The sequence below is a fragment of the Pseudopipra pipra genome, chromosome 8, assembly GCF_036250125.1.
Source record: "Pseudopipra pipra isolate bDixPip1 chromosome 8, bDixPip1.hap1, whole genome shotgun sequence".
Taxonomy (NCBI): domain Eukaryota; kingdom Metazoa; phylum Chordata; class Aves; order Passeriformes; family Pipridae; genus Pseudopipra; species Pseudopipra pipra.
Window position 1 is genome coordinate 36,139,534 of NC_087556.1, and position 23,909 is coordinate 36,163,442.

Below are 23,909 nucleotides of genomic sequence, written 5' to 3' on the forward strand. Positions count from 1 at the left end.
TCTAAAGCTGCTCCTTGATATTTTTTCTCTTCCCCTAAAACATCCCTCTTTTGCTGAGCTATCAGCTATGAGCTGTAAAGGCAGCAGAACCCCACCATGAGTCATGGTAAGTAGTGTCTCAAACATCAGTTTTCGTTGCTTGAAAAGGCTTCTAATGCCAATATGGAAATTTTCCCACCTGGAAAGGGCTGGCTGTTTTAATACAATTAAATACAGCCAGGAAGAGGGCTGCAAATGGAAACATATAGCAGCCATTCATGGTATACAAGCCTCACTCAGCCCAGTAAAGGTATCAGTGTAGCATCCCTGCTCCCCATGCCTGTTTAATTAGCACACAATGAAGGCCACTGAATTTCCCTGCAAAAGGTGTTGCATACTTTGGACAAAAAAGAAAGGAGAAAAGAGGTTGCTTTTAAGTGCAATCCAAAAAAATAGCTCCTTGGCTAAATGGCACTTTTAATAAAGATGTTTCCAGTGTTTGTTTATTTATCAAAAAGCAGTGTTTCTCTCAGGTGTTTTGATTTTTATTTCTGTTCACAAGAAGGAGGGGAAAAAAGGGCTTTACTAAGCAAGTCTTTCAGTAAGACACCAGATGATGGATAGTCAAACACAGAGTCTCCTGTAAACACAGAGGTAACCAAAAGGTATGAACTGACTCATAATTGTGTCAACACAGGTCGCAGACCCTTGGTTTATTTCAGCCTTCCTGTTTTTCACAGATTTCTTTTCACACTACACCATTTTTTTTAAGACACAGACTCTTTTCAGTACACCTTAGCGGGGTGCAAAAGCACACACGTTTTTACACCCAGATGTGGGCAGCTCCACACACATGCAGGCTGCACTGCCACAATCACAACAGCAGCATTTTCCACCCATTGCTTAGGGCTGCATTAAACTACACTATGCAGCCCATGCTCAGCCTGAACCAAGAAGTCCATCCCACCCCTGCCTCAAGCCTTTCCCTGGAGGCTCTTGGGAAGCATCCAAAAAAGAGGAGTACAACAAAACCTCAACAGCCTGGAGCTCCAGCTCATGCAACACTCCAAGACTCGGTGTGATTTTCTTTTTAACCGAAGTGGCAAGACTCTGTCTGACCAAAAGTGCTGGGAGGTGAACAGGCAGCAAAGAGGTCTGTGAGGAGCAGAACCTGCCCATATTTGTCTTGGTCTCTAAACAAACTGAATTAGGCTGCAGCCTTTTCCTTGTACAAAGTTTAGAATCATAGAATCGTGGTTTGGATTGGAAGGTTGGAAAGATCACCTAGTTCCAATCCCCCTGCTGTGGGCAGGGACCTTCCACTAAAAGCCCCATCCAACCTGGCCTTGGAGGAAAAAGCCTTTTTGGGGTCTCTGTTTCATTATTAGCACTGACTAGTGGGTTAAGAAATTGTTAGGGGAGGGTCTGATGGGCAGACACACCAAAAAGCTGAATTCCCTGCAAGTCACAGAGCAGTTCAGCTGATGGTCCAAGAAAGATTTTTCAGTACATTCCCTGATAAAATCACCTCTGGAAACACCTGAGATCTGAAACCCTGAGATCCTTTTAAATGACTTGCAGAAAATGAAGGGTTAAAGCCAGGGAAATGGTTCTTCCTCAGCAGAGGCAGTAAAAGAAGCAGTTTAAGGCCAGACTGACACGACCAGTACTTGTTCCTGGATGCCCAGAGCGAGGGATCTGCACATGAACAGATCCATCCTGAGCACCTCAGACCAACCACACACATGCAAACCACTTAATGCTATAGACCCATCCAAGGTGTGTCAGGTACCCTGTGTGAGCAAGGAGAAGTTCAGACAACTGTTTGTCTGGGATGTTTCAACCTCAGCTGGATCAACTGAAAATGGCAGAGCCAGCAAGGGCAGATGACCTCACTGAGGCTTAGCAGTGCCTCATTCCCTGTGTAATCACATCCAGCTCAGCAGGAAACCCACTCAATAAAAATCAGAGTCACAGAACAAGGATTTGGACCTTATTTCCCACTGTGGAAAAGTCAGCTGCTAAAATTCCCAGTCAACAGGTAATCATTGTCATGAAGCCAGAGATCACACAAGGGTCGGTTACTTCACCAAATCATTCATGCAAAAAATTCAAACCAAATTACATTTAGGACAAAGCACACACACACACACAGAAGGAAAAAAAAAAGCCAGAAATAGCATTTCAGAAACTGAAATAATTGGCAGACTTAACTTTTTTGAGACCACTCATTTCAGGATACTACACCTTTGTAAAGAGCAGCATTTTATCTGGAGCCATTTGCCCCCTGCAGGAAACCAAGGCTGATAGAACAACAGGGAGAATTCCTTTTGCAGATTACAACATATTAAGTCAGATTTGCTTCCAGCAGGTTCTGTACCTTCAGAAATTGGTCAGGGTTTGTGTGTTTGTCGAGTGACCATAAACTGGGGAAAACCTACACCCTCTTCCACTGCCTCCCCTCTTTTCTTTACCTCCTTTTAGCTCTGCAGCAGAAGATGAGAGGAGAAAATTTTACTGAAGGAGACCATGAAAAGACTTTCCAAACATTCCACATATTTTCTCTGCATAAACACGCTGTGAATTTCTAAGGTAAATAGTGCCAGGGCACTGTCACTCAGACCCCAGGAGTTCACCCAAGTTAGACAAATTATGCTGCCTGTTATCTCAGTTGTTACAGATTCTTGCCTTTCATTCATTCCTTGCCAGTGGCTGGATTTGATGTGTAGGGGAGAAAAGAAGCCTCAAATGCTGAAGTTAACCTTTTGTGGTGAGACCAGTAATGCTGGGCTTTCCAGAGGAGAATGCAGAAGGAGATAGCTGCTAGCCCTGTTTGCCAAGGCAGCAGCCAAAAAAATGCTAAAATTTGGCAGGTATGAGCAGGAGAAAGGCAGTGCTACAAAAATGGCCATTGTAAGCTCCCTTCCAAATCTGCAGTGTTTGGCCCACACAGATAAAACAAATTAAGTAAAAAAAAATTGTACATGTCCTATAAAAACCTACATAAAGCAGTGTCATGGTTGTGGTTTGAATAGAGGATGGTGCTGCTGAGCCTGGCAGAGGTAGTGCCTGTTGCTTCAAACATCATATCCAGACTATAATTAATACTGACCTTCAACTACAATCAGCAAGTCTCATTTCCTCCCTGATAAAGAGCTCCTTATTAGAAGGGAATGCAGGATGTGATGGGGGGACCCATTTCTGAATGTCTTTTTACAGCCACAACAGTCCTGGTAGGTAGGTACTGAGTTTTATTTATGCAATACTTCCAAAGAAGGGAAAGGCTCTTACCTATGGTTCTTCGGAGATCTTCACACTGGCTAATGTGAGGGAATTTCAAGATTTCCTTCCACTTTTTGCTTTTGCCTTTGCGTTTCCCTCCACCCCCTGCAGAGAAAGAAACGTCAGGATTAGATTGCTTTAGGGGGCATAGTCACACCCAGAGTTCACCAGCCCAGTCACAGTTCTTATGGATACCAGTAATAATTAAAGCTGAGACACTGTGGGTTCATGAACAGGTAGATCCCTGGATGTGTCCAAGGCCAGGCTGGATGGGGCTTGGAACAACCTGGGATAGTGGAAGATGAGTTGGAACATGATGAGCTTTAAGGTCCCTTCCAACCCCAGTCATTCTATGATTCTATGATACAGATAAATCTGAGCTTGTTTGGCCTTAACCAGACCAAGGAGGTGGCATCTGGCAGAAGATCAGATTGCTAAAAGTTGGGAGTCCAGGTTTGTGGCCCACCAGGTCCAGTTCAGATGACAGTGCTGACCCAAGCATCTCCAACATCACCTCTGCCCCAACCAACAGCCATTTCACACAAGTCAAATAATCTTGTAAAATTACAGCCCACACCTTTTCAATCTGGGTATTCCCCTTCTGGTTTTGGGATAAGCCCTGACTCCATCGCAAAAGAAGTGCTGGAGACTGAAGACCAAAATTCAATTATCACCATCCCCCCTGCCTCCCATTACATGTACTGCCAACATGGAATTACTGCTGGTGTTACACACTCTGGCCACTGCTGCTTCCACAGGAGAACAGTGGGAGAAAATTAACATAATGGTCTCATGAGGAAAACATCTCTTATTGGTTCTTTTTCCTCCTTCTCACTCCTCCAGATCTCCTGAACTGAACTGTTCTCAAGGTGCATGACCCAGCTGGCTTCCTCTAGCTCTGGCTGAATGAGACCCTCAGCCTTTCCATGCTGATGAATCTCCCTCATCCATGTCTCTCCATAAACACCTCGCTGCAGGCACCCCTGGCATCTCTGGGTGCCACACCTGAGCTGCCCAGGGGGCTCTGACCAGCAAAGGTAGTGCTTCCAGCAAACCTAACTTTGCTCCTTGCTGGGACTATCCCTCTGGATGAGATAGCCCAGAGGCAGGCTGGGATTCTCCAAGTCTCTGTCTGTGCTGCAGTTCAGTCCCTGCACACAAAATCTGATTCACTTGAGTCTGTTTTACATGCACTGGCACATCGAATGACTAATTCAGAGCTGAGTTAATTTTGTAGAGGGGCTGGCAGAGTCACAGTTGCAGGCTGAGGATGTGTTAGGTCCCACATGACATTGCAGGCTAAATTAGGAGAGCATTGACTCAAAAGGTAGCAGACCACCACAGAGGAAACATGACCCTCAGAAAAAAATGCCAAGTATTGCACTCTGTGGGGTGTTCCTGATCACACAGAACCTTTGGCATAGGAGTGCTTCCTTTGCATGTCAATTTTATTCCTTTGCTTTTGGTGGCCAATGGTTTTCCCATCACAGAGTCTGCCTTGAGTTATTTTAAAACTTCTTAATCACAGAAACTGATTGCATTTCTACAGTATGCAGTGTAGAGCAGAGATACCTGCACTAGCCATAAAGGAAGGAGCTTGTTTAGACAGTCAGAAGTACAGCCCTGAGACCCTTTCCAGGAATCAGACTCCAGCAAAGCACAGAGAGCTGTGACTGCCTCCACACTACATAGTATTATGCAACACAGATGTACCCTCTGGGTCTGTAATGAATTCTGCTCCCACCTCACCTCTTCAGTGCATCCCAAACACTGCTGCTAAAGTGATTTCCTTTCCCATCCCTCCAGCCCCAACATCAGAGAGGCTGCCCTGCTCCCTTGCTCTTGCACGCTGAGGGTCTTGGGTACACAAGGTGCTGAGAAGAAACTGTGATCATCTGTTCACCACTTCCTGAGGCACATGGCTCTGCTCTGGCTGCCAGTGACTACAGGGCTTGGATTCAGCAACCCAAAGGGTCCTCACTGACTTTCATCTCTCAAAAGCCCGCTCTTGCAACTCTGCCCAGCAGCTCCTGCGTGCCAGGCTGCCACCTCTGCTTGTCCCTCTTCTCCCTCTCTTCTGGCAGTGCTGTGCCTGAGGCACCCCAGGACACGGCTGGCCCTCCTGCCTGCCAAGAACCCTTGTAAACTCTGAGTTCTGTGCATTGATGTCAAAGCTCCACAGGAATTAAATGAATTAAGTACATATTATCTATCACTGGGGGAGGGATGGGAAGGAAGGGGAAAGCAAGGAGGGAAACTGCTGGACTGGTGTTAGAGATGAATGATCCCCCTTTGACAGTTACAGGGTTTGAATCTGGATTTCTGGATCCCTTCCTCAGGCTGTCAGCTTCTAGAGCAGATCATCCCACCTCCATGTACAAACATGTGCCCCTCATTCCTGGCTGCTGCCTCTGCCACTGCAGGGACCTGCTCTGCTCTTCCCAAGGATCTGACAGACAGGGGTGCTGCAGCAGGACAGCCAGGAGCTCTCTGCTCTGGGGCTGTGCAGCTGCTTGGGCAGCAGTGCCTGCTCCAACAGTAATTCCAAACATTTCTGGACACAGGAGGCAGTGGGAGTAAGCCAGATGAAAGTATCCTTTAGGGTCCCTCTGCTCAACACTGGTACGTCTTCACCCACTGAAGGTGGAACCTTCCAGGCCCGAGCACTGGAGATTTCAGAGCACACCTGCTTCTCCAGCCACCGTCACAGGAGTCCTCACAAAATGGTTGCATCTTAGCACAGCACCAAGCAGTGCAGACCATTGCAAAACAGCCCCTGGCTCGAAGTGACAGCTCTGAGATTTGTGCAGGGGTGAAACGATCCCGCTAAGCTGGGCCAGAACACTTTTAAAATCCACTCGATGTAAAGCATATATTGATATATTTACATTGGATGATGTATTTCCGACATTAAATTTCCATCAAAACCAGAGAAGGGCTCTGCGGTCCCCTGTTACAACCGTGATCGATACAGCCAGCGTGTTCTCTCCTCTTTTGTGGCCATCCTCCAAAAATAAGCAGCCTTGCCTGATGAATCATTTGCTCTTAGCTGAGCGTGAAGTAGCGTTGCTGCTTTGCCTGTGACGTCTTTATGTTAAAGATTCTGATCAAGTGCTTTAATCGACCTGACCTTTCCGCTCCCGGCTTCTCTCGTGGAGCCAGCAGGGTTTGCTGGCTCCAAACGTTCATTCTGGGGGGTTTGAAGGACATAATGAAGTGAGACAGCTGAGACAGAGTAAATTGTCTAGCAGAGCTAAAAGCTAAAAGGGGAGGTTTCTCTGAATAGGTCAGTCATTGTGCAGGTTGCAGAGGGAAGCTTTTCACACGTTGTCTTGATTGCTGCCTTTGCACCATCTATTCTGTCCAGGATTTGCAATCTTCAAGGCAGCTTCTCAGGGCAAGGCTTGACAGGCGGGCCATGTATGAGATGTGAGTTCCATCATGTGGGGTTGGAGGGTCTGACTGCTTTAAAATCTTGGTTTGCTGCTGATGATGAAAGGTGAGCTGCCAGCAAAAGCAGGAAATCTCAGCTCTGCTCCCTGGCAGGCACTTAACAACTCAGCATTTGCAAACTGAGGGTTGAAGCTAATTCTCCAGCATGTCAACCAGTCCTGCAGGAAACAAAAGCATTTGCTCTACATCTTACCTACTGAAAAATACATGGCTTTTTTCATATCATCTTGTGATGCCACATGGCAAATCTAGCTCTGATCTCTGCCTGCAAGGAGAGAGACATAACCAGAGGCACAAATGTAAAACATTTGCAAGCAGGAGCTACCCGTAGCCTAAAGTGCCTACTTTTTTCCCCCCTCCATTATTCATGATATACTTACTCTCCTAACACTGAGAGGAGACAGGAAAATACCTGCACATTATTGAGCCTGTGAGATATTAAGTGGCTTGTCCAAAATTACGTGAAAAATCAGAGAAAGAGGAAGGAGCTGAAGCAGCCAAGGTGCTGAGCCCTTTAATCCTGCTAAGGACAGCACCAAGCCATGCTCCTGCTCTGCTGATTGAAGATATTTCACAGCACAGAGTAAAACATACTGTTGGGTGAATTCATTCCAGCATCATGCCTGTAGCATATTGCATTTGTGCCTCACACCACCATGCAAGGTGGCTTTTAAGCATGGCTGAGCTGGCTTCCTGCTGTTGCTCTGTTCTTGCTCAAGTTGATAAGCCAGCATCACATCCCTAACCCAAGACAGCCTAAAATTTCAATGCCTCCAACTGTACTAACTGCAATCTAGTTAACCCAGTTTAGGTAAACTACCCACAAATCACTGGAGGATGACTACAGCTTGTGTCTTCTGTTTGGCAACAGTAGCCAGGCTGTCAACCAAGGCCTTCCCAACAAGAGTAGGGAGCTCTGTATGCTTGGAATGCAAGGCCTTGATTGCACAGCACGTGAAAGCAGTGAAACAAACTCCAAAAAATATTAAAAGTCAAAAAAGCATGGTTAGCATCCCATTTCCACTCAAAAGATATCCGTGTTTCTTCTTCTCTTCCCCTCACCATGCTTCTTTTACTCACTCTCTCCCATCAAGGTGTTTATATATATATATATATATATATATATGGGGTATATATGGAATTGCCATATTACATTAAGGTCTGTCCAGTACAGGACAGACCAAAGGCAGTTTCAGAGGAAGATCTTGGAAAGCTGCTTCTAAAGTATTTGAAAAGCAGGAATGTTCCTCCCCATTCTGTTAATTAGATATGGTTAACAAAACATGAAGGTGTATTGCTTTCAAACAATTCCTTCTCCTTCTTTTTAAGAATCTATGTTACTTAAATTCAGGCTGTTCTCATGATCCTGGTAAATGCCCTGAACTGTTGGGTACCTGCATGCCTCATGTGGGTGGGAGCCCCAGAGTTTAACCATGTATTTATGAAGGAAAAGAATACCAATTTTAATCTGCTTATTTTCCTACAGCGCCTCTTCCTAATGAGACAGCATGAATAAAACTTATCAGCCCATTCCCCTAGGCATTTTTCATGTCTAACACATTTAGCCCCCAAGGCAAACAGTTTCACCCTTATTAGACCTGTTTCACATGGAAGTTCTCCCAGGTTCACTATTCTTCTTTCATATTAGTGCCACCTACACTCAGCTGCACTAGCAAATAATACCACTTGTTTTCAAAGAATTAAAATCACTGCTTGCTCTCTTCCCTTCATCCTGCCCTCCTCCTCTGGCAAAGCAGAAAAAAACCCCAAACCATGAACCCTGTTTTATTCTTACAAGATCTTAGATGATACTCCTGACCAACCTGTGCTTAAAACAAGCACTTACAAGACCATCAGGAACCTCTTTATGGATCCCCTTCTATGTCAGCCCAAGGCACATGAGAAGAGTATGAGGGCTGGGTTTTCAAAAGCAGGTGGGTGTGCAGCATCCACTGGGATGCAATGCCTCTGAGAGGCTCTCTTTTATAAGATACAACAAAAAGTCCATAACATGCCCTCAAAAGAGAATCATGTTACACAGCTCCTCTTATCGATGCTAATCTGCCTTTATCTCCCACAGCCTTTTTTTGAACACGGCTCCAAATAGTCCCAGACCACGATAAGAGTTTTGTGCCCATCTTCCCTGCTGTCACAGCGTGTTTGCTCATAAATCATCTGCATGTTCCTACAGATACCTCAGCCTGACAACCGCTGTGTAAAACATCCCCTTGCTTTTTGGAAATGAACAGCAGATGTATTTCATGTTTAAGCCTTCAGAACCACAGAGAGGGGAATTGCATAAGCAGAAATGCAAGCTTCTCCCCAGCAGAGTCAGGCTGGCTTTGCAATCTGGCTACCAGAGAGAGGACCAGAGGGCAAAATATTTTGTATACAGCTGGCATCTAAAGTCCTATTAACATTGGCTTACAGAAGTCACTGTTCATAAACAAACACTTAATTACAGGGATGTCTACCTATGATTTAAATAAGAGATCAAGTAGTGCTGTAAATACCGATAAATGGCTGAAACATAACTTTAACAACACATTTTATATGTTAATAATACTGTTAATAGTATGCTTTAACAACATCCACTGCCCTGAAGGGGCAGAGGAAACTAAGGGATTAGTCTTTGAAGATTGATCCTCAGGGCTTAACTATCATATGTCAAGGCCATTTTGGTACCACTCTAGGAATATAAAGAAGCCTTTACATAAGCTACCTTTATGTCTAGTCAGAGCACATTCAAAGGACCTTAACCAAACTGAAAAAACAGGCCTTTAATTTTCTCTGTTAGTCTCCAGTAGGCATCCCAGTCTGTGGCATTCTCCATACAACCCTGCCTTCATCCTCCCCTGGAGATTCTTAATGCATATTTGAGATTATTTCAACAAGTTGTCTTTGGGTTTTTTGGGCCAGTTCACATATACTGGGTGTACAATTCACTGCTGCAGTTTGTTTGGTGATGTAATTTCCCTCAGTGCATCTCAATTTTCCCCTGCATAAGCACCTCTAGTTTGTCTATTATGGTGTCTCTCTCTTTTATGGTTTGTATTTAACTGTATTGTGTTTATCTGCAGCTGATGAGTGAGCAAGTAGAGATTGCTGGCTTTTACGTCACAAACAAAAATAATCCAGGAGATACAAAGTATACTGAAGATTTACAATCTGTTAAAAAAAACAAACAGTAAATCTTACAAAAATAAAAACAGCTATTATCTAAAACAGTACAATTAAGCGCAGCCCAAAATTTTAACTTCTTATTCTTGACCTCAAAGTAAACTGTGCTTCTGGCACAAATCCAGGCAGTTTTGGTGTGTTTAGAATGCATTCCCATGTCTTGGGTATTCCAACAGGCTGTTCAGAAGAACTGAGGCTTCAAACTGAAAGGTGCCTGGATAATATTTGACACTGTAGTTGGCAACAAGAATAGAAGAGACCATGCAACAAGTGAATGTGGAGCCACTGTGCTGCCTTGGAAGCTGTTTCTGGATCTGTAAGCTCTCTTGGAGGAACATGCAGAGGCTATGATGTCTGAATCTGGGAAGCATTGATTTTGTCCATCAGTGGTGTAGCTGACAGAAGAAAATTGACTGCAACACTTCAGCATCAATGCTTACTATGGGAGACCAACCTTTTGAACAGAGCTGTGGAGAATTAAGGTTATCACCCTTCTGAAAACACTGCAGCTCTCAGTGGAACCTTCCTCCAAACTGGAGCTGAGAGTCAGTATCCCAAAGTTCTACAAAAACTCTGATTTAAAGAAATTAAACCATTTCTTTGCGATAACATTTGAGTCATCTCAGTTCTTTAACGTCAAAACATTATCATGGAACACATCAAATAGAGTATTAAGATATTGTATCACTGGAACAGAGCAGGTATGGTAAATTGACACTCTTTACTTCATTAAAGTGATGTTTCTATAGTGTCAATAAGAAGTTAGAAAAATTAAATCCTTTTTTTTTCTTCTTTTAGGAAGACACTTTCTTGCAAACCCTTTAATTTTTGACAAAACTTCATTCTCCGAAAGGAAGATTCTTTTGTCAGAAATGTTCCCAACTGTCACACGCTTCGAAGTACATGAGAATTAAAGAAAGAACGTGGCCTCCCCATATCTGAATGTTCTAAATTCCCACATTCCTTACCAGTTCCCTCGAATTAATTTGCACAGCTGTGAATTACACTGACTGTAGGAGACCTGCTTCCCATTCTTCCAAAGTAAGAATGCAAACCTGTGCTCCAGAAATCCTGCTTGAATAGGGCTCGATAACATCTTTGCAGGAAGGAACTCCTCTTTAAGCAGTGCCTCTTTAAACTTGTTACCTGTTCCATATATTTATTACCCTGTTTAGTAACATGTTTGCAAGCTGCCAGCTGATGCCCCCCAAACCCAAACCTGCAAATGCAATTTGCTGTGCTCCTGTGCAGGGTCAGGAGTTGGAATTGATGATCCTTGTGGGTCCCTTCCAAGCCAGCATATTCCATGATTCCATGAACTCATCACCCACTTGCAGCCCCTGTAGGCTGCCCAGGAGTGTGTGTGGTGCCCCAGGACTCAGTTTGTTCCTCAAACAACCCAAATATTCTTAAGGCTGGCCCCTAAACCCAAAATACCTTGTAGGGACGTGTGGGTCCTAGTTGGACACTGAGATAAATTACTACAAGTCTCAGGAGGCTCTGCTGATCTGCTGCTCCATGTTGTGCAATTCTGACCTTTACCAACACAAGTGCACAATGGGCTGCACGAGACAGGCAGAAGGAACACACCAGGAAACCTGCCCTGCTACAGGCAAATATATGGGGCTCAGCTCTCCTGAAAACTGTGGTGCCAGTTCCAGAGGAAAAACATGCAAAAGCTCCAGAGCAGGGAACGATGCGGGTTCTGACTGTCCCTGTCAAAGAGCTGTGTGGGCTTTTTCTCCCACAAATAGTTCTGCAGTCTCTAAAATAAGAACTTAGCCTCTGTGTTCCTGACATTTGAGTTTTATAAGGAGTACTTCTGAGCTGTGGGGAGGAGATCCAGTTGGATGGGAGGTGAGAATTTGAGTGTTCCCATCAGCAGTCTGTAGCCAAGCTCTGAGAATTATGTTCTATTCTGGTTTTTTGCCCCCACACAAATGAACTTACCAAGGCTAAAGGAAAGACTTTTAGTAAAGGCCATGACAAATTAATTACTTGAGACAGGCTGTTTTATTAGGCCTGACTGATTTGTTGGTTCCACCAACTGGTAGAATCAGTAAAGCTTTGAGGTGCTCTGACAAGAACCCAGAAATACAGATGTGGTTTGCTTTCCATACATAAATCACAGCACACTCTTTCAGTTTTGATGGCTTATGTCTGAGCTGGGAAAACAGCCACCAGGAAAGTAAGAAAGAAATAGTGTAGAGTCTCGGTGAGGGAGGCAGAAGAGCAGATCCCTCAAGCCCCTGAGTACTCAGCCCTGTTCTCTGGCAGGCAGACTGGCAGACTCCAGATGTTTAGGAATGCAACACACAGGTCTCAGCTCCAGAGCCTGATACAAAGGGATTCTGCAGCCCCTTTGTGCTGCCTACACGTGCAAATATTCTACCAAATCCCTGCATTACCACAGTCTCTCCTCCCACATTTAATCCCACCAGTGACACAAGCCCAGCAAAGGTGCTGATGTGGGCACTTGAGAAGAAGGGCACTGAGGGAATGTCATCAGGTCCCCAGTATGTTTCAATCTTGTGGTGTTCTTGTATTTTTGCAGTGGTCTGGAGGAGCATTCAGTCAGTCTCACAGAGCAGGGAGATAGCCCAACAGCCATAAGAAGTATCCTTCAATCATGCCTGGCTGGATTTAACCTCCCTTCTCAACACACCAACAACAGATCTCAACATATCATCTCAGACAGCTGATACAAAAAAGCTAAAAATTGTGAAAACTAGGCTGGGAACCTCCTCAGTAGATGTGTATGGGCTACACTGTTTTAGAGGAACTTCTCTTCTGTGACACTTCAGCCCTTTTGCTTCCAGAGTCAGCAAGGAAGAAAAGTACAGCATCATAACGTGTGTCAGAATGGGTCACTTTCTGCCCGGGATCAGGATCAGACACATCTTTCTTTACCACAAAAGCAGATAATGACCTGGCCCATCTTCCCTGCTCTCTGTGGTCAATAACTCATCAGATTCTGAGACATACACATAAAGCATAAATTAGACCCTACATATATGACAAGTCCTTCAAATATGCGGTAGAGGAAACCTGGAGAGGGATATGAAGCCCCCCTGAAATGCCTGGTTACAGCAAGAATTTGCCAGTTGCAGTGAGAGGTTGGCAGAGGGAAAAAGGTGCTGGTGCAGACTTTGACTGGGAGGGAAGAGATTCTACATGGATGCCAGGGAAAGGGTGTAAAGGCTGCACAGGACTGATACGAAAGCACATGGCCAGTTTTAGGGGGGACTTCCCCCTTACTTAGCTACAAAGCCTGTCTTTGGCCCCATCGTCTTGTCCAGCAACAAGGTACCAACAGCTGCTTTCTGTAGATGTTGCTGGCACGCCCTGATAAATCACTCTTGAAATCATAGAAAACACCATCCTCAAAAACTACTGACAGCCCAAGACATGATGGTAACAGTATTGTATGCGTCAGCATTTGGGATCATCACTGTAAAAGGTTACAGAAGGGATTCAGGTTAATGGAGGTAATCTGTGATTATCTGTTGCAACAGATTGCTCTGCCAGTGACTCACTCCTTCTGCCACAATATATTGTGGGCTGCAGCTGCAAATAGTGAGGAGGATGGAGCTGGCTCCCAAGCTAACTAAGACTGTGTCTGTTGTTCAGAGAAACCCCTCTAAGAGAGGGTGCCAAGCCACTGCAGGTGTGTGACAGCCTGGCAGAGCTCTGCTGAGGGGAGTGGGCTGTGACGGTGCACTACAGTCACTCATTCACGGGTGTTACTATAGCTACCAGTTGAAGGACTCAACACAAAAAGAAGAAGTAAGAAAAAAAAAAAAAAAATCAGGAGGTAGAAGACAAAAAACAAGGAAACTTGTTGTAAAGCAAAGGCAGAGGGTTCTGATTAGCTAATGAAGTGCTTCAAAAGCAGCGACTGAAAAATGAGGCTCGAAGGCCGCATGGCGTAAGCGTCAGATCATGCAAGCAGCTGGCCCGCTCTGCCTCGCCTCCCACCCACCCACCACGACCCCGAGAGCTGGCACCTCTTAATAAACACAAAACAGAGCTCTGTGCCAGGGATGGATTAACTATTTCCTCATTGCTCACGAAGTCCTGCACTTCCACTGGCTCTCACCGCAGCCCTAGGGCCAGAATTAAAACAAGGTATTGATTTGGGCCATCAGCCCCCTGGGAGCAGTGGAAACAGGCCAGCAAGAACAATGATCCTGCCACCAGGGTCTCCAGGAGAGAGCAAAAGCTGGGTACTGTCATAGCTTGGAAGATGAAGAAAGAAGAAGAAACCAGCACCATGAGCCAATCCCCCACCTCGCACTGGAAAGCCCCTGCCTCTGGTCTGGATGCCCAACATAGCCCAAAGCACCAAAAGCAGCTGCAGCCAGGGACAGACACTTCTAATATGTACATAAATCTAAATAAATGTATAACTCCTGCTCCCATGCTCCCCTGACAGCCAGCTGTTCCCTTTGCTTGCTGTTATCGTCACTCAGAGATTAATGTCACTGCCTGGGACGGCTTATTAGCCATTTTTATTACAAAGCATATACATTTGGCTGGTGGTGGGCAAAAGCTAAGCCTTTGAGTAAATAAAATACTAGGACAGCTCGCAGGGAATGACAGAGAACAGATATCTGCGGGGTCTTTACCCTGGCTCTGAAAGCCAACAATGGCAGGAGGTCAGAGATCAGCGGCTTAATTGTCCAGCGAATTAATGGTGACGAACGTCTGTTTCCCCTCTTGTTACAACTGACACCAGATATTTCAGAGAAAGCAGAAGGACACTTGGCTACAAAGGAATGTTTTGATGGCTGGAGCTGAGACTGTTGCCAGTCCCAGCCCTTCAGAGCAGCGCAGGTCAAACAAAGTCACCGTAGCGAACTGCTGCTGACTCCAGCACAAACCAGAACCCTCTGGGCCTGGCCAAGCAGCCACAGATCATTCTCGCTTTGGAAAGAAAGATTGTTGGCTTATATTTAAAAAAAAAAAACCCTCAGATCCAGATCTTTGAACATACAAGCATAAAAAAAATAAAATAAAATTGGAAGAGTGTGAATTGCACCATAAAAATCAACCTGAGCTTGTTTCCTCCCATTTGGAAGAAAAACTGAATGCAATAGGAAAAAAAAAAACAAACACCAAAAACAAAACAAAAACTCCCCAAACAAACAAAAGCCCAGCCAAACAAAAACACCCCCAAACCAGAACATATTACAGAAGCAAAATTTTTCTTTACATTTTCCCTCTTCAGAGAGCATCCCTCTGTTATTGTCCTGTACAACCCCGGTTCAGCAACGCACCTCTGAGTGGAAGGTGCCACAATGGGAAGAGTAATGAAACCAGGAGACAGACCACTTTCATCCAGTTAGTGACATTTTGTGAAGCTGGCTAATTCTTTTCTACTGAAACAACTTCTTCCACAGTCAAGAATCAGGTCTGCTTATTTACTTTCTGCTTGTTGCTCAATCTCACTTCAATTCAGATTTTCATGTGTAGCTGTAGGAACAAGGATGAAAGCTTCCCTTTGTTTTAAGGTGCTTATGTTAGTTTTGAGCTGTTGTGAAAGAGACTGAAGGGCACATCTTTCCCATTCATCCAATTATATGTGAACCCCTCTGGTGCCTAATTTAAGTTTTGTAAACAAGGAAAAAGTACTTTTTGAATACTAAAAAATACAGTATCAACCTACCAGTCAGTTTCTGAGAACCATAAAGTCACTTCTTATGTCATAAGTCACTCCCCTCCTTATGGGACATGCTGATACGTTTAATTAATAGTGGTAATATGTAACTCTGACAACAAGGACGTGTAACATTGCATTAGGAGACTAAAGTGTAAGTATTCTTTCAGCAGTGTTTTCCACAGAGGTCATGATGACCAGGGAACAGACACGCTGGTTTTCAAGCAAATCTATGTGCTCAGTCTCTGACTGAGCTAATTATAATGGTGCCTTGAGCATTGCTGTCTTTAAGTGTCTGCCAGCATGTCCCTAACAAACCACCAGGTTCATGTTTTTCCAGCCCAGACGGAAAAGTCTGGTTATCAGGTCAGAGTCATTTCCACCTCCGAGGCCAATGCACTTCCATCCCACATGGATCTGGCCTGCTGAGCTTCATTAACAAAGGAGAAGTTAGTGACAAGCCACCACTGAACAGGATATTTGTTTGCTTCTTGCTTCTGCCACTCATCAATGCCCAGGGCACAAAGGCTGCTGGGTCTGTGGGGCTAAAAAATGTGAACATGGTCTGATCTGCATGCGGGCATGTGCCCACCTGGCATCCACCAGACAGACAAGAGCTGAACAAATCTACAAGGCAGACACAGTCTCTGCTGGAAGAAACCATTTCTGTCCAGGTGTTTTATGAAATCCGTATTTTGGGTTGTTACTATCATTCCTTTTAAGGTGTCAGGGAAGAAAAAAGAAATCCAGCCATTGCTTTAGGTGGTATTCTGCTTTTTAAACTCACGAGAGCAAAACCCCAAGCAACTACCCAGAAAATCCAAGCCTCCTTATCTCATCCAGCTCCCCCCATGACGCAGCAAACGCTGATCTTCATGTCTAAGCATCTAAGCCCAGGTGGCACATGTACTATTTTAGCACCTCTGGGGACCACTCTGGGAGATAATGTAATTAATATTATCTTGGTGATGGCTATTTACCACATCCCACTGGGAAACTGCAAGCTGTGCTTATGGAACTTGAAGCCAGTTAATGCCCACTTCCTACCAGTTTCAGGTGTCTTCTAATTTAAAGATACATTTACAGACAAAACAGGTCAGCAACTCTTCCCAGTGAGCCAAACAGTATCTTAATCACTTGTGTTTAATAGGAAACAAATGACTGAGCACTGATAAAGGTCACCATTATGCTTTTGAGGAAAAGAAAAGTGACTGCAGAACAATCTGATAACGGGAGAATTTGCTTCCTGCGTAACTCAATATTTATAAACCCTCTCTGTAAGGGGGCAAAAAGGAAATAATTTCAGCTGGCTGAAGGTAACATTCCAAATGATGTTTTCAGACGACAACACAAACAGGACCCCAGCTGAAAACAGTGCTCATGGGAGAGACATGGAGGAACAAGAGGAGGCAGGAAACCTGGAGCTCCGGCTGCCCTCCGCTCCTGGGCACGGGCTCGCCAGCTGCCCGTGGGCATGCATGGACCTTGCCCAGCACAGAGCCATGCTCAGCCTCTCCCACAGCAACAGGGGGCATGGGGTGCCAGCAGGGGGAAGCAGGATTGTCCTGGTGGTGCTTTCCACCCTCAGTGGAATGACTGGAGTTAACAACCTCCGGCAAACATACAAGTGGCTCATATGCACGAAGACAGGGGTTTTTTTCCAAGCTGAAGGTTCACCTTTCACAGAATCCTAGTGTCACAGAATATATCAAGTCAGAAGGGACCCACAAGGATCACAGAGTCCAGCTCCTGGCCCTGCACAGGCCCATCCCCAGGAGTCACACCATGTCCCTCAGAGCATCATCCAAACCCTCCTGGAGCTCTGGCAGCCTTGGTGCTGTGCCCACTGCCCTGGGGAGCCTGGGCAGTGCAAACCACTCTCTGGGGGAAGAACCTTTTTCCAATATCCAACCTAAACACCCCTGACACAACTTCAAGCTATTCCCTCAGCTCCTGTCACTGGTCAGTCTTACCATAGCAGGAATTTCAGTTATTTTCCATGCTTTTCTTTATTTAATCCTCTTGAAATGCAGGCAATGATTGCCCTACAGCCTGACCAGTGTCTCAAGAGCAGAACTAGTTCTCAACCACAACGGCCTCGAGCCCAGCTATGTCAAGCACCTACAATTTCAGCTGATTTCTTTGGGAGCCACAATGCCAGCAAGCCCTTCAGCAAGGCCCTTGAGAGAGGGAGAGAAAAGGACCCTAACTGAAGAGTCCCCTCTGCACAAAATTATAAATGCAGGGTGTTTCTGGAGAAGCACTGTTCTCCAAGGCTTCCTGGTAAGGAAGTTTTTCATGGGAGAATAACATGGGACATGTGGAAGAGTGCTTACAGTGATAGCAAAAATAAATATAAAATATTTGTATTTTATGCCAAAAAAGGCAGTGTTCTCAATTATTAAAAAAAGAAATGTTTATCTCCCAGAAGTAGAGAAACAAAGATAGAGGAAAGAAAAACAGTAGAAGGTACATCTACTTTGTTTCACATTTTCCACGTTAGTAGATGACAAAGTGGTTTGCACTTTGCTGCCTTGGCTTCAGACATCAAAATATTTCAGCATTGCTTTTAAAGTATATTAATAAAAATAATAAAACCAACACACCCCTTAGCTTTTCAGCAGTGCCCTCTACTTAAAGACCTAAAAGCACTTTTGCAAACAAAAATAGCAAAAGCTTTTCCAGCTCAAAGATGAATTTTGCCCTCACATAAAATAGCATGACTTTTACAGTCCTGTTGAGACACTCCACATGTGCAACTGGGAAAAGAAGTTATCACATGCAGCTTAAATGCACGGCTTTAATTAGAAAAAAACAAAACCAAAACAACAACAAAAAAAAAATAAATAAAACCAGACCCATTCTTCTTGGTAATTTTTCCAGTTGATATTGTCAGAGGACCTAAGGAAATTAGAGTTGCTAGATGCTGGAGGGAAAAGCATTCTGCAATTTCTCTTTACTCTGTGTGTTTTAAGCAGCCCAGCTCCGGAGAGAGGGAGTACAGGGTGTTGCTGGGTGCACCATGCACATACAGGTGTGGTGTGGATCCCCTCCACCAACTCCAAATGGCAGCTCAGGGGGCTGCACATCACCTTCCTGTTGTTGAGGGAACAAGAAGCCGGAGAGAGCAAAAAGAGCTGCTGAGAAAAGGCCGACACCCCCCTTCACCAGATACCAGAGAATCCAGTGGCACCAACATTTCACTGCTTCCACTGCTCACAGGACAATCAGCATTTGCTTTTCTGCAGTGCCTGAAGGCCAAAAAATTCAGGACCTCTTTGTACAAGGCAATTCATGAACACAGATCCCATCCCTGAAGAGTTTCCAGCTCACAGTGGGGCAGCCAAAATCACTCCCCTCGGCATCCTGATCCCGTTGTTGTCACTGAGGATGCTGCCTTTGCCTTCAGCAAGGGTTAGGATTTCATCCCCTGAGGCTTCAGAGGGTCACAGTTTTCCCACTCATCAACACAATTGCTTTCTGGGGAAGGCCCATATTTCAAAAAGGGGTGGTATTACTGAAAAAAACATTAAAAGTTGCCAGGAACAATCAAGGACTGTAAATGCACTGTTGTCCAGAACTATGTTTCAAACAGATTCAATAAAAACAAAAAGAAGGAAAGAACATTGAAGAACAAGTCAGACCAGGTGTTTTCCTTCACTTTCTCCCTGAAATCTCTTGTCTTTCTGTCTTCCCCAGTTCTGCCCATCTCTATCATTTCAAACATTGACCACTTATTTCTGTGTTCCAGGTTTCTTCTCTTTTCACCTCCTGTTGACTATCAGCATTCATGAGCCTTCAATGCCACCTTCTGTCTCTGACCTGTTGCAAACTGCACTGCTGCACCTCCACATCCCTCTGACTCCTGAAAGCAACCCTAGGAACAGGGGCTTGGAGCCTCTTGCTCTTCTCTTCCCTCATTTCAGTCTATTCCTAGAGTAGACTGCAGTGTCCTGTTCCCTCTCACTTGCTCTCTGTCTCTCTGCTCCATGAGCTCTTAATTCTCTTCTGCATACTTGCACACCTTCAGCAAGCTGGAAACCCTCATTACCAGCACCACCAGACCAACCAGACATCACATCTAGGACACGCAGGCATCTCATCGGGGTAAAGGCATCTCCCGTGTTTGCTGCGGGGGGCCATCAATTAGGATACATGAGTAAGGGGGGTTTGGAAACAGTTCCTGGCCTGTATCAAGAAGTCCCTGCACCAAGTTGTGCCTAAGTCCTCTTCAGACCTGGTGTAGGCCAAAACTGGGCCAAAAACTGTCCAAACAATAAGCTGTGTGTGAGCTGTGTGCCAGCGCTCAACCTTCCTGCTCTGGCTCTACTTAGCTCACTAGAACATGTCCTGTGATATACAGAAGAAATCCTATGTTGGCTGACTTGATCATGGCCAAAGTTTCACCATGAGCTGCCACCAGGCCTTGGCTCTGGCCAGAACCTCCACGTGACACCGATGAACCCAGTCATACCTGGATGTCCTTCACCCAGCGCTGACGGAGCCACGCATCCCTCTGAAGAATAAAACACAGGGGATGCACCCTGGCATCTGAAATCACTGGCCACAGGACTATTCATCCTCTTCAAAAGCTGACATATTAAAAAAACAGAATAGAAGGAATTCATGGCAATTTGGCTGCACAAAAAAAAGCCATGAATAGGACTTTGGTCTTGTCCTGAAATCCAAGATACAACAGCAGATGTCTTTCATCTATATGACCTTTTCCACTAAGACAAAAGAAAGACAGGATATTAAATCACAGTTTAAGGCTTTTATGACTCTTGGCAAGCATTTATTTATTATGGGTTTGTTTGTTTTGGGACTTTGTTTTTAGTCAAAGTGTTATTTTTTGTACTTTTCACGGAACTTCAGCTGAAATACCATAAAAACGTCTGAGACAAATTTCTTGTGGGTGATTTAAACATTTCCAAAGTCACAAGCTGACTCCCCTTCCAATTCATATTGCTCAAACCAGTGTTTTTAAAGCAGGACAAACATTTGACATGAAGGCAGCATTTAATTTTTCACAAAGTCATGGAAAACCTTGATGGCACGTGCAGTTACGAGGGGGACAGAAAATCCTTTAAGCAGCAGATCCAGATCAGGAATCGTGCTTAAAGGCTGTGCCATGTCCAGTGCAAATCCCTCATTGACTACAGTGGAGAACACACGGGGACAGTAGGACACGACACCAGGAATGTGGGAGAAAGCACAGATTAACTGCATTTGTGTCTTTTTAATTTGCTTATACCCCTGGCTGGAGAAGGGCTCTCCCCAGCATGCTCAGCTCACCTCACAGATGACTAAGCAGACGTGCTACTAGTAAAGACAATCCAGAGGAAAGGACGTTAACCTTGGACCCAGGGAGGATTAGTTTTTAAGTCCTTCATCTGGCACAGATTTCTGACGTTATTTTAGGCAAAGAGTTAGGCTGTGTAAATACCTTGTGGAACTCAGGCTCATGATCACAGACAGACTTGGGTGAGATGGCTGAAGCAGATATGGGCTTGTTCACCCAGTCCCTCTGCCAGGGACTATTACCCTTGGAGAACATCAGATTTGATGGGCTGTGCTCCTAATTCACAGCTGCTGAGACTCACATGTCACATCAGGCTCCAAACCATGCCTGCAGGTCCACATCCTCACTACAGCTACACACCACCTCAAGGCAAGCCCTTCACCTTGCCCTTGATCAGCTCCTAGCACAGAACATGAACCAAGAGTATTTCCTAAGCTTCCCTTTGATACTGATGGGTGTAAATACATTGAAGACTGAGAAACCTTAAAGCCAGATAGAAATTTTCAGTGAAACTTTTTTCCCTCAGAAAATGCCAATCAGCCAAAAGTAAATGTTTCACAGATGTGTCACTTCTGACATTTTATTTTTAAATGAAGGAAATTCAGAAGGTCTTCAATAAGGTTAAAACAGTGCTTCAACTTTTGATTCCAAACTATTTTTACCCCTTTTAAAATACTGCATTATTTCACAAGGAATAAAATAATTTATTCCCAAATGAAACACACAGGCTGAGTTCAAGCTTTTTTTTTTCTCAGATTTCGTTTTCACAGCACATTAGAAATGTTTGTATTCCCTTTGTCTTAGAACAGAAATACGTTTTCTTGAAATTTGGGAAGAAAAAACAAACAAACAAGCAAAACCCCAAAACAGGACAAGAGCAGAACCTTTGGCCCTCAAAGCCTCCCTAAGGCCCTGAGCTCTTGCAGTGCTGAGGGCAGGTGAGGACAGGCTGGAACTCTGCGTGTTCTTTCTGAGTGACTAAAACACGACATGGGCCAAATGCAACCACATGATACTTCCAAAAGGAGAACACATATGGCTGAGCATTTCTGAAAAGTCAAAATCTGCTCGCACCCAAATCAATGGGCGTTTCACTCCTGACTCCTTGGAAGCAGGGTTAAGTCAACACCGGGTAAGACGGGAAAATCCCAATCAGAGATCAAGCACAGCGTTCCCCCTCCAGATTATTCATGAAGTGTGTGTAGACGTCACGAGAAAACAGAAGGTGCTACAGAGCTGTTATTTTTAAGCTGAGGGTGAGAAGACAGGCAGTGAAGCGTAGAGCACAACTTCGTGCGTTGCTTTGTCACCATTCTTGTGAAGGAGCTCAAGGAAATTATTTTAAGGAGAAAAAAAAATTCGTCGTTATCTCTGTCTCTTCCAATCAGAACAGACTTAATTTTATGTGAACTTCTACAGTTCTTTTTAAATACCTCTGAATTTTCTGAAACTATTTCTTTCTGAATGCTGTTTTTCTATGACCCACCCAGTTTTCAGAACCACAAAAATGTCCAAGAATACCTCTTTAAACTATCTAGAAGACACCAGAAGTTATATTCTCCAGTGCCCATCTCGTACAGAATTTAAATCAGGTCCTAGCTGCCTGCAAGGCTTTTGCAGAATTGTTTCTTCCTCCTTTTGCAAAGAGCAATCAATTTGGAGAAGCTGAGGCAGACGCTGAAGTGGATCACAGGGAGCGTCTGTGCACAGAGACAGAGACCAGTTCTAATCATCAGCATCACAGGACTGTAATCCTTGAACCCAGGCACAAGCAATTATCAGTGTGAGAGCACAATTTATTCCTTGTAGTCAGACACAAGATGGATATCCCATTGGGCACCGGTCAGATTGTTATACTCATTTTAGAAGGCTTAGCAATACCACTTACCATGTATGAAACAGTACTAATGGCAGGCAGCCTGAGCCATCAGATGAGTTTAATAAAGGGCTTCACTAAGTTAGCACTGCGCTCTCATTATGCAGGGGGTCAAAAATCCTGGCATGTAAATGGAAGTATAGCAGCTTTTTGGGCTTCTGATACTAAAACCTTCATATGCTACAAATCTCACAATCACCATATATACCTTCATGCGTGCAAACCTTGAGAGCATGTTACTTAATTCACCACAAATAAAGAAAACATAAGCAATAAAAGCATGGGATTTCAACACCAGAACCTCAGATTCATATCTAATCTAACTGATGGCACACAGTCCTGCCTTAACTATTCTTAATAATGCTCAAAACCCACCTGTCTGACAATTAACAAGGAAAAAACCCAGAAACCTCTCTCTGCATCTCACACTCAGGATTACAGCCACCATTTCAATAAATGCACTAGCAGTTTACAGTCTGTAAAGCAACAGAGCCTGACCCAACACCCAGGACCTTCGCTTGCCATCCGCTCGGGGTGATGTTCTCCAAGCACCATCCCTTCCTTCCCTGTTGCTGCTTTTCCCATCCCAGTGCTGACCAGCCTCAGCCACCCGGTTTCTGAAGCTGGACAAAAGCAGCCACTCAGTGTGGCTTGGCCAAGGTGTAAAATATATCAGAGAGGAATTTGGTTTCGCTCAGCCCGGCAGTCCCAGGCGCAGCTGCGACACCCGCAATTAGGGCTTGCGGAGAGCACACATCGTTACAGCTTCACCCTTGGGCATTCACCAAAAGAGAGATTTGCTTTTCTAATTGGCTCAATATTTTGAGAAGGTAAATGGTGAATAATAACAGCCTTGGCAGCAACATGAGACGGGATGAAAGCAACACAAACTCCCCGTTTACGCTCCCGGCTTCACGGCGTGAGCCACGTGTTGATTGACTTCCAGCCCCAGGAGGAACTGTCCTGCAGGAGACATCCTCCCCCACAGCACCACGGGGAGCGCCCAGGGACACCTCTCCTGGCCTTGGTCACCTCGGTTGGCTTTTGGCCTTGGTGAACTATGCTGCATTTCTGTGCAACTACAGCCCTCATCTGCAGAGCGATAAGTTTCCCGCAGAGTTAGGAACTCACTTCCCTTATTGCAGAGGAGAAATAAACAGTTCTTTGAGGGAAATGGC

At 44.8% G+C, this 23,909-nt stretch overlaps 2 protein-coding genes across 3 annotated transcripts in view; both read right to left on the bottom strand.

Moving 5' to 3' along the window:
• INPP5F (inositol polyphosphate-5-phosphatase F) overlaps positions 1-23,909 on the bottom strand; it is a 278,232-nt gene that overhangs the window by 246,933 nt on the left and 7,390 nt on the right. The gene's annotated exons all lie outside the window — the stretch shown is intronic.
• Positions 1-23,909, bottom strand: part of GRK5 (G protein-coupled receptor kinase 5) — a 156,156-nt gene that overhangs the window by 88,051 nt on the left and 44,196 nt on the right. For both annotated transcript variants that reach the window (XR_010432401.1, XM_064663656.1), the window contains exon 2: positions 3,271-3,366. Coding sequence is in view for 1 of the 2 variants with exons in the window: in XM_064663656.1 (XP_064519726.1) it covers positions 3,271-3,366 (96 nt within the window). In the remaining variant the exon portion in view is untranslated. The remainder of the gene's footprint in view (positions 1-3,270; positions 3,367-23,909) is intronic.